The sequence below is a fragment of the Octopus bimaculoides genome, chromosome 2 (genome assembly GCF_001194135.2).
Source record: "Octopus bimaculoides isolate UCB-OBI-ISO-001 chromosome 2, ASM119413v2, whole genome shotgun sequence".
In the NCBI taxonomy this organism is placed as follows: Eukaryota; Metazoa; Mollusca; class Cephalopoda; order Octopoda; family Octopodidae; genus Octopus; species Octopus bimaculoides.
The window spans coordinates 1,183,076-1,194,728 of NC_068982.1; the positions used below are offsets into that span (position 1 = coordinate 1,183,076).

At 35.9% G+C, this 11,653-nt stretch overlaps 1 protein-coding gene across 1 annotated transcript in view; it reads left to right on the top strand.

Moving 5' to 3' along the window:
• LOC106879778 (substance-K receptor) overlaps positions 1-11,610 on the top strand; it is a 317,536-nt gene extending 305,926 nt beyond the window's left edge. The window contains exon 3 of the mRNA XM_052975251.1: positions 9,557-11,610. Coding sequence (XP_052831211.1) covers positions 9,557-9,799 — 243 coding nt within the window. The 3' untranslated portion in view covers positions 9,800-11,610. The remainder of the gene's footprint in view (positions 1-9,556) is intronic.
• Positions 11,611-11,653: the final 43 nt, after the last annotated feature.

An 11,653-nucleotide genomic window follows, 5' to 3' on the forward strand; every position in this document is an offset into this window, starting at 1 on the left:
ACATATGTGTATGTGTGTAGAGAGAGAGAGAGAGAGAGAGAGAGAGAAAAGGAGGGGATAGAAAGAGATGCGTGTGTGTGCCAATTAATTTTGAGAACGCCCAGGTATATTTTTCTATGTAAATTTCTAACCAACTAAATTAGCATGTGTTGCATTTTTTATAATGTGTTAGAGTTTAAGGATAAAGTATAGAATGGCTGGTTTTGTTCTTATAACACTGTAATGCATAGTGCAAAATCCAGTTGATTCTATCGGCAAATGGATAGAATCTCATTTATCATTCATCATCAGGAAAATCATAACTTTTTAGGGGATGGATGTTAGATCACATGATATCAAATGCTTGAATTAGATTCCATTTTGTTTCAAAACTACATGGTTTACCGTCGGAAATCTTTCTCCAAAATATATCAGAATAAATCTCGAATGTGTGTGGAATTCTTACTAGATTTTATGTTTGATACATTTTGCAATAATTCTGAACGAAGTTGTTCAGATAGATGTAAAATTGTTTGTAAGAGACAGCTTTTCAATTGAAATTTTGTAAGGAAGCAGATAATTCCATTACCTTGCTTGTGATGTCGTTTGAAGTTGATATGAACATCAGTGAGATACTGTTAGCGATAGATTTTCCACATCATGACTCCAATAAATCTTTTGCGCTTAAGTAATGGTAAGAATATATTGTGAATGCAATTAAACGTTTGCAGCATTCAAAACCTACATTAAAGCAAAGCTTTTTTACATATTCGTATTTGTAGTTCTATTAGTGTGTGTGTATGTGTGTGTGTATGGAGACTGTATTGATCAAAAGTAGTACTTACAAAATAAAGTAATAGAGGATAAGAACTAGATATAAGATAGAAGCTATACCTAATTCATTTACTTTTCAGACAATATTGATTCATTTCCTGAACTATACGCAGATTTACGCGACATACCAAGAGAGTACTATACTGATATTTTTCCTACATCTAAGCAACACAAGTGATATAAATTGCCTGGAACTGGGATCGAAATCAGAAACCTAGCTCGATGAAATCTTATTTAACAACCGTGCTCGTCACAAGAAATGCCAATGTCAAAGCTGTCAGTGAGTCAAGGATCGGGCTGGAATTATCATATAAGGTCAAAAAGCCTTTACGACTTGTGCTGATACTTCGGTAAGCTTATCTGTCGCCGACAACCTTCAGGAGGCTATGAAATAAGCACGCATTATATATTAAGAAGTAATGCAGTCGCCATCCCCTTGTGGTGAAATTACAAATCAATTATATTTCTCTGCTTTTTATAGATCACAAATATTTTCATTTACTTATATGTGTCACTATGTATATTAGGTTGTGTTGTTTCGTGAAATCATTCATGTGTTTGCCATTTCTATTAATGTTTTAGTTGAAAATGAAGAGTGGAAATGCTGGTCGTGGCCGGCAATTAAAAAAATGTTGTGTGCTGGGATTGCACTGATTGTGTTAGACAGTAGTGACTGTTGTTTCCCAACAGAGTAATTCTCAAGTTTACTTTAGTTGCAGAAGTCTAAGTGTCTTATTCCTTACTTTGGCTGTTCTGAAAGTTTATTATGTTGTAAAGTGTATATTTTACACTTTATTGGGATCTTGACAATGCTGCATAGCGAAAACCCTGGTTCAAATCCCATGACATCTATTTTTTCCTGAAGAACTCTGGGAGTAAATAGATTCACATTATTTGCACTCCGACGATTACGACGATGAGGGTTCCAGTTGATCTGATCAACGAACACGGCTAGATCCTGAAATTAGCGTGCAAATGGCTGAGCACTCCATGGACACACGTGCCCTTAACATACAGATTGCATCTGTGAAGTTCGTGTTGGCCGGTTTTCCTTTCTTTCTTTGTAAATCCCACTTTCACCAGATTGCTGCTTCGGCATTTACTAACATGACCGAGTGCACCAAAGTTTATTGGTTACTCTCCCCAGACACAACAAAATGACAGTTTATTATCAGGGTAAAGGAGTTGCAGGTTTCCAGCGTTGGTGCTGTTATTTAACTAAAAACAGTGAAACAGGCCATGATCTTAACGACGTCAAGATTCCAGTTGATCATTCCAGCCTGATCCTTGTTAGTTTATCACTTTTCGTCACGCCGGGAGGTAGCTGTGCTGAGATATGTGCAAGTCAACGAAAGAAAGATGATTCATGACTTTACATTTGTAGGTTGTTAATCACAAACAACTGTTATGCTCGTAGCAGCAATAGGTGTGTACCATTCTTCCTTTTCCCCTTGAAAGGTGACCTATAGTATATTCGTAATCTAGATTCATTTGAAGTTATATTTGTTCAGTTTCGAGCAAACTGGTAAACATAGCAATTATAAATAAACAGAAAATGATCTCGTAATGGAATATTGCGCTTCTTCTACAAGTATAGAATGATTAAGTAAAGAATATGATCTGAAATCATGTTCTTAATAAGAAGACAAAATGAATTTTCTTTTGTTTTGTTATTATTTTCAACGACTTTCTTTCTGATTAACTTCATATCTTTAACAAAATTATTATGGTCGCATTTTCTGATATTTTGCCATGTATTAATGATCTAACGACTTTCTCTGAAAGTGAAGTTGCAGCGTAGCTTTGTTAACTAAATTGTTAAACAGTTGATTCTGTAAAGTTACCGTACTTAAGCTTTTGTTCTTCAGTGTTTTCGCTAATTGTCTGTGACATTCGTTCTTTCACCATAGAAGTAGAACGTCCTTTTCTATCTCTTCTGATTCGGAGCGATGAATCGTCTGCCTCACTTGTAATAGAACAATGTTCCTTACAAATCTTCATTTTTTATTCAATTCGCATTTGTTTACACTTCTTCATTCATAGTATCTTATTAGCTGCGATCTTTTCTATCATTTAATTAGTTGTATCTTTCATATTGTTGATATTTCAGCGAAGCTTTTTGTCATTTGTAGGTTAACTAGTTATTCCTTACTAACCAGCATACTGTCAGTTATGTTCTCGTTAACTATTCTCCTTCCTCTTGTCTGAGAATATACTCTTTGATATCTCGTTTAATGATTAACTCTGGTTTGTCTAAATTGGATTCAACATATGCCTTGTCATTGGAACCACTTTTCAATTACGGCTTTCATTGTATATTCCCGGAATTTAACATTTGGGTTTCAATTTGTACAGAAATTTTGGTTGATCTCAGTATTTTATGCTCACATTATAATTAAGTATAATAAGTAGAAACTGTGATTAAACGCAACTGCAAACACCCGAATGCTTAAAACCAAACTTATCCGCCTTAAATAACCGGCATTAAAGAAAAACAAAAATTCTCTCAAAATTACATCTTTGAAATCAACTTGAAATAGTTACGTAAAACAATAGGCGGAAATAATATAACAGTGAAAATTAGAAGCTGTTTAGAAATCCGATTTTGAAAACGAAGGTTAGGCGAAAATATAGCTTCTTAGAATTATCTGACAATAAAAGATTTTGAAAAATCATCTCTCCAAAGCATAACAATGTTTTCAACAACATCCAAAATTCGTCATTTGGCAGACGGAAATTGTAGGCAATGCTCACCTACACCAGCTTCTTACAAAGTACGTAGGGCGCTCCTTATTGGCAAAAGAAAATGTTGCTAGACGCCAACAGATGACTCTTCTAGCAATTTATAAGGAACCACCGAAAAGAATCATTGAACACTTACAAAAAAAAAATGAAAAAGAAAATAATAATCCCTCGAGAGTAGAAGGGGTTAGGGTTAGGGTTAGGTGTTCGGCCAAATTAAATGCGACAATTTTCCAGCCCCTTGTTAAAATAATGCTACCGGATAATGTGAAAGTACACAAAAGGAGTATGCTATATTTGACCGATGCATGACGATAACTATAACCGAAGAGTATTTCCAATAAAATCACCGCTCTAAAGATGACGAATGACTAGATTAAACCTTTTAATTGCCCCACCATTTCTAGTTTGTCAAAATGGAAGTGGTACATGCATTTGATCGCACCTATGAACTATGAGACTGTACTAAAAGTAGACAACAACATGCAAGCTTCTTAGAAATATTTTCTGGAAAATGATTGGACAATTGATTGATCTCATCCCGGCAGATTTTAATACTGCCATTATCAATCTCCGTGAGACCGCTCAACCTGCTATAGGTGGCGGTCAAATCATATATTGCAGTCTTTAAAATAAAGTGCACATTAGATGACTGTAGTCGCTGAATATAGAAAATAATCGAGTGGTTTGGCCAATTTATTCGATCAGAGTTGGCCGTTGGCTAAAGTATTACGAAAGCATTCTCGATAACAGCATGCGTGTCTGCTACACGTTTGCGTTGGTTATGACTTGCAAACAAAAGTTAACTCAAATGGTCGCCGCAATAACATCTTCTCAATTGCATCAAATTTCGAACTTAATAAACTTGAACAAAAGCGGCAAAAAAGGGGTGACATGGAGATAAAGCAAGCATAGAGCTTGACTTTATGTGGCCTACTCTGTAGTTGAGTGCTCATTTCAATGAAAAGAAATTATGCTGCCTGAGATGGCGAAATGCAAAGTGAAAGCATAAACAGCAACATTTTCAGTAGAACATGTTTTCACTACTGGATATATTGAAAAGAGGATTCGCAATTCTCAGTTCTTGCCATGTTCGGCCAAACTTTGTTGCATACTACATAGTGTCTCTTTAGTTGATTTCTAGCGATGCACGACCCCAGTGCAATGAGCGAGAGCCATACGTTATGAGGGGCACTAAAAACGTTTTAATAGTATATACATTATTTATGTTACTGAGACACGTTGCTGTTAACTCTGTCAAAAAACTCTGTTTTGCAGTCTTCTTCATTCAGTTTTCAAAGACGTCCAGTTATTTCTGGAAATCTTCTTGAGCTACTTCCCCCGCCCCACGAAAAAGTCCTAATTTATCTGCATCCTTCCCAATTTCATATCAAAAAATAGAAATATAGGAAACACAATTCTCGAATCGATAGCTGTATCCTTTTCATTATCATTAAAAATAATAATACAAATGCATGTATAATTAAAACTTCAGTGCGAATCTAGAAAGTAGCAATACTAAACACCAACACTAACCACATGGAGTACTTCCAATACATTACAAACAAAAAATCCCATATTCCATCTTTGTTTTCTTCTCTTCTTTATAAGAGAAAAGGTTTATCGTTCGATATGTAGCTCAAATCACAAGGGGACATAACAAACCCTGTAATTATTTTCAATTAACCTTAGAAGGCTTCGATGGAACGAGGAAGGAGGCTATATTTTCGATGGCCAAATCGTTTTTTATAATTGTTGGTCACGTGCTTATTTAATGTAACCAATGATTCGTTGAGTATTAGGAATTCTGTTACCATTCGTCTGCCTCCACATCCTTGCAATCTCTCCCTTCACGAGATTTTTAAATTTTTGAAAACCGTAAATCTCTGAAGCTCTCGACATTAATTATTTCATATATTGTTTTGAGTCAAAACTTTTGCAATATTTTGGCAACTTGAGACAGAAACGTTAGCACGCCGGGCGAAATGCTTAGTGGTATTTCGTCTGTCTTTACGTTCTGAGTTCAAATTCCGCCGAGGTCGACTTTGCCTTTCATCCTTTCGGGGTCGATGAATTAAGTACCATTTGCATACTGGGGTCGATCTAATCGACTGGCCCCCACCCCTAACATTTCGGGCCTCGTGCCTAGAGTAGAAAAGAAAATTTTGGCAACTTACTTGCTTTATTCGAGAAGTTACAACAAAAGCAGCCTAGCTTTCGAAGTAGAGACCATTGCTTGTTGCACCGTCTGAAGCCACTTTTTTGCCAGTTCTTTGATCCCATGATGATACCAGTTCTTGTCCTTCAAAGCGATGAAATCCTTCACTAAAGCATCATGGTCGCAGGAAGTGAACCATGGATCGGAACAAGTAATAATCCGAGGGAGATATTTTCCGGAAGCTGTGGTTAAGCAAGGGCCAGCTTCCGGAACCTTCCGCCTAATATGGCCGTTTCGACCGCATTGTGATACTCTTCGTCCGGAGGAATTCTCTACAATTTCATTCCGGACGGTCTGACCATCGATGCAAACATGTACTCCGAAGAGCTGGAGCGGATGTATACCACTATGCGGCAAAAATACCCGGGATTAGATTGCGGAAAATGAGATTTTCTGCAGCAAGACAACGCAGGTCCTCATATCGCTCGGACGACCCGGAATAAACTCCAAGACCTTGAGGTAATTAAACTGATGCTACACTCATGATACAGCCTGGTTCTAGATTACCCGAATTCTTGCAATTTCCGATCCATGGCTCACTTCCTGCGATGGCGACGCTTCATCAACCAAGAAGAAGTGGAAACTTCAATGAAGGAGTTCTTCGCCTCGAAAGACAAGAAATGGTATCCGCGTGGGGTCAAAGAACTAGCAGAGACAGGTGGCTTCAGACGGTGCAATATGATGGCCTCTACTTTGACTACTGGGCTGCTTTTATTGTAACTTGATGAATAAAGCAAATAAGTCACCAAAATATTGCAAAAGTTTTGACTTAGAACAATAATTTCAGTCCATCTCTTACCAATGTATTTAGTCCACTGCATAATATTTCTCAATCTTTATTCATATACGTTGCCATGTTTTACTCTAACTGTTGTGCACAGCAATTTCTCTCTTATTTCAATTCTTAAATAAATACAACAGGAATTTGTGTTCTTTAAGCAAATTCAAAATAATATTAGAATACTTGTGGCTGTGAATTATCACTCACATCATTAGCAGCATCCAAAAAAAAAACCGCTCCGGTGCAAATCAATGGAACAGGATGTTATTGTCAAAACATTATACAACGCAATCTACAGAAGTGATAGTCCTGGCGACAAAAATGTAAGCAGTGTGGATGGTAGAGTCTTCTATAATATAATACAAAACTAGTGGAATGTTCTCAAAACCTCGTGGACATAACGGACTGAACAAAATGCGCTGAGGCCGCGAAAATAAAGTGTGCACAGAAGTGAAAGTTATGCAGCAGATATAACAAGGAACACGAAGCAAGAGAACACAACAAACAATCCCTCATCGCTCTGCATGAAATGAGTGGCCCACAATATGTTTACCGCAAGTACACTGATGCAAACGTTTGTGCCGCTCAATTGGATGTAAATGTGATCAAGGACTTTGTAATTAAAATCTGGACTATTCCAACTGATAACAGTTCCTGTATCAAGAGCCGAAATTATCGAAATCAACAGCAAGAAGGCAGAGGTTTATCATCGATAGAGAAAGTCGTTCATTTAAGTTCACATTCTTTTTGCGAACATCTGTGAACGAGTAATCGTCAATATACATTCAAATATGTTTTGCGTGGAACAATTAACATGATAGGAGTTGAGAAGGAACCGCTCGGAAATTATTCCCTGATGTATGACCAAAAACACCACATTACTGTACTGAATATCGGCTGAAAAACTTTCTGATTATAAGTAAGAGGTAATGCATCATTACGTTGTGAGGAACCTTGAAAGTAACAGTAATATAAATAATCAAAATGGTTAGCGGTATTGCATTCGTCTTTACGTTCTGAGTTCAAATTCTGCCGTGGTCTACTTTGCCTTTCAACCTTTCTGGGTCAATATAATAAGTACCAGCTGAGCACTGAGATCGATGTAAACGATTTACCTCCTCCACAAAATTGCTGGCCTTGTGCCAAAATTTGAAGTCACTATCGATCATCACAGTAGTATATCTGGGACAAAAGAAGGTTTATTTGGGTTTCATTTTGAAGGCTATAATTTTACCAGGCACGAAGAATAAATAGCAACGAAATACTTGATATGTAAAATAAATAGCAATGCACGTAAACCACTATCATGCAACAATCGATGCAAATTTTGTTGCAGCATAAATACCATAGAGTCTGATAGTAATGAACTAAAACGCCTTCCCGTTTAATTAACATACTTAGAAAATATGTTTCAAAATAACTTCCCTTAAGACAAATTTAGCTTGTTTTGAGAGACTTTGAAACATTGATCGGGACGTTTAGAGTTATTCGCTGAGAAAATATCAAATTAGTCTTGTTTAGACATTTCTGAGACGTATGAATTTCTGTTTGTTATTAGTGTTTTTCGAAGATGTTTGTCCAGGTTTTGTCACATTCTATATATATTGTTGATTAGTATGCAATTTCAATACAAGTTATGTCTGCAGTAAAAGTTTCTTATTGCATGCTTAAGAAAACATCAAATGAGATATAATAAAATATATAGAAAACAGTTCTATTCCTTTCTAGAGACATCAAACGCGTCGTTAGGGAATATGAACGAGTCTAGGCAAAAGAAAAGTTAAAAGCTAAAACAGATCAATTGTTTCAAAGTCTTGACACTGTCTTCGAGATAATTTTACATTGATCTGTAAGACAGACAGTTGATGCATAGAACATTGCCTCCAAGACCTTTGAAATGTCAACCACCAATTGAATAATGTAAAATTGTTTAATATTCAACTTTATTGTTTGCTTCATATCAATTGCCGACTCATTTTGAAATGTAGATGAAGAAGTGATATAAACATTGATTATCACGTTTTGTAAATGAATATGCGAGTTTTTACGAAGTGTAATGTGCATCCCTACGGATAGTGGTATAAATATATTGTATGCTAATGTGCCTGATAACAACATCGTATGGAATCCTGTATCGCTTCTACGATAAACTTCTCTTTAATTTCAATTAGTATACATACGTACATACATACGCACGCATCTCTATAAATGGATATGTGAACCTATGTGTGTCAGAGTGTGTATGTCTACGTTGTACATGTGTGTTAGTGTATGTGGGTGTTCAATAAGCGGTTTTACGAAAACAAAAATTATTCCTCTTAGGAATACAATAAATTAGCCTCAGTTCAACAGAAACACTTGAACTACTTCACGACTGCGTTGGCTGGCTGGTTGGTTGGTTGGCTGGATTCTCACAGAGGGATTTGTCGTAATGTATACTTTACAAATAATGTTTGTAAAATGCATACTGATAAATATTAATGAAGAAAACGAGTTTTTTCTTGGCTCAACAGAATCACACATATTTTATTTTACAAATTTACCTACTCTGGGGAGTGAAAAGCAAATTGTCGTATCATTAAAATATATTAAAGAATGCACAAGATTTTAATGAATTTAGTCCAATACTTCACAACTTTTAATCGATCTACAGGTCCTCGTTATGTTAGAGCGATTAGCATCGATGCTAAAACAATACACAATTAAAGTTACAGAAAAAAAGATGTAATCCCCTGGCAACCTCTGTTTTTGCCTTTTGTCTTTACTCGATTCAGTCATTAGACTGCGGCTCATTCTATAAGTTTCCTGTGCAAGGTATGGTGGGAACAAGAAAAAAGACATAAGCATATACGTGTACAAATATATGCATACATACATACATACATACATACATACATGCATACATAATAGGCTTCTTTCAGTTTCCGATCACCAAATGAATACTGTCTTGTTTATAATTATACTAATTTCTATTTTTCTGTATTTTCTTTTGTATTTTGCAGGCTGACTTAGTTAACCTGTGCGTGAAAATATTTCCATGCTGCATTTGCTTAAAGAGGCTAATGAGACGAAGAATAAGCATGTCCACCTATGATACGGGTGTCTTCCGCCGGCAAAGTGCCATTCACTACAAGGCAAGGACGCGTACAGCTTTCACTAATACGACACCGAACGGAAATATGCGATCGGCGTTTCAGCCACACAAGTTCCACGCCATCGATATGAGAATGGAGCAAATAGAATAAAATTGAAAGCACGAACTTATCAAAGGAAATTATCACTGTACGCATAGATACATATATATGCACACATATATGTATTCATAAATACACACACACACACACACATTTATACTTACATATACATATATATGCATATACATACATGACTTTGTACGCTTTTATGTGTGTGTGTGAGTGTGTGTGTGTGAGAGTGAGGGAGTGCATATTATGTTTGTTAGGTTTATGGTTTTGTGATGTGTGCATATAACTGTAGTTGGGAGTTCCGTTAGAACCGGAGCGAACCGGTATTAATGAAAGATTTTCAATGCGTCGAGTGGAAGGTATGCTCATTTATTATGATAATAGTGACTCTTAGAGAATTGCAACAGGAAAGTCCCATGTGTGTGTGTGTGTGTGTATGTGTGTGAAGTATGTATACACATTTATTTTTACCCATTTATGTATATATATCCATGCAATTAACGATTCATGAAAAGTATACACGTAAAAACACATCTATTAGGGCATGCAACTGAAATTTGCTCCTTACAGCTCTTTCTATGTATGAGTGTTTGAATGTGTGAAGGTTTATTTAGCACTGTCTTCAGGACACTTTTGTGAGTCTTAATGGCTCGTATCACTGTCCGAGACAGTTTGGGAGTCATAACAGTCGATTCTCTCTCTAATTTCATGGCGATAAGTAGATAGGAAAGAATACATTGACAGTCTATAATGGAGATAGTATTTCCAGTATTTTTTCTCGATAACTAATTCAATTTGAGTACATAGTCAAAATCTGATCTCTCATTTTGACATAAATCTTTCCATTTCTTTGCGCAGTTCTTCGTTTTGCGGGTCATTAGGCCATATAAAATGGTAAATAAAGATTTTACATAAATCTATATCTATATCTACATCTCTCGCTCCTTCTCCCTCTCACTCTCCATATATGTATGTGTGTGTGTAAGTGTATATATATATGTATACAAGTGCATATATATGTATATATATATATATATATATATATATATATTGCATGTATGTAAGTGTTTATGTATATATATACTTGTGTGTGTGTGTGTATACATACAATCATAAATGCATACATACATATCTCTATTGGCAAGAAGCCTTGAAATGAAACTGAATAATGACATACATAAACATATTCTATAGCCTCCCCCTATCTTTTGTTACATCCTCAAAATAGTGACCAGTGTCATCTCCACACACCATTCTAGTCCTATTTGTGCGCTTGGGTGTTTTATCATATTTCTGTCCCTCTTTCCTCTGTCTATTAACGCTACGTCAATAAAATTAACTGCTCAAATTTCACCGATCTTCTGCACTTGACTTCCCAATACACTTATCATTCAGAAGTTACCTAGACATCACTAGACTCATACTAAGTCTATATGCATACTCATGGAGCACATCATACTCTGATAGGGATATAGTAATGTAGTCCCTTCAAACAGCTTGGCAACAAATTCAACACACGCATATCAGAATGTGACCCACTGCTTATGAACGTCACGAAGTTAGAAACTTCGGAGCCATTACAAAAGCTGTTTCATAATATGTACTTCGTGCTGGTGCCAAGATACATCGTCGAAGTTGCATCTGAAAGAGTTCCTCTCCTTTTCAAGTCCACAAAATATTGCAATCCTGATCGGGTGTTTATTCAGTACAATTCCAATAAGAAATCCTCATTAGAATAATTTCACACAGCGCCATGGAGAGATTAGGCAGAAGCGAACTTTACGTTAATAAAACTATGTTTCTGAGATATTTTAACTTTTAAAAGGAAAATTCACTGCAGTTACACTGAAGAAAAAGGATATGTATATATATATATATATATATATATATATATAT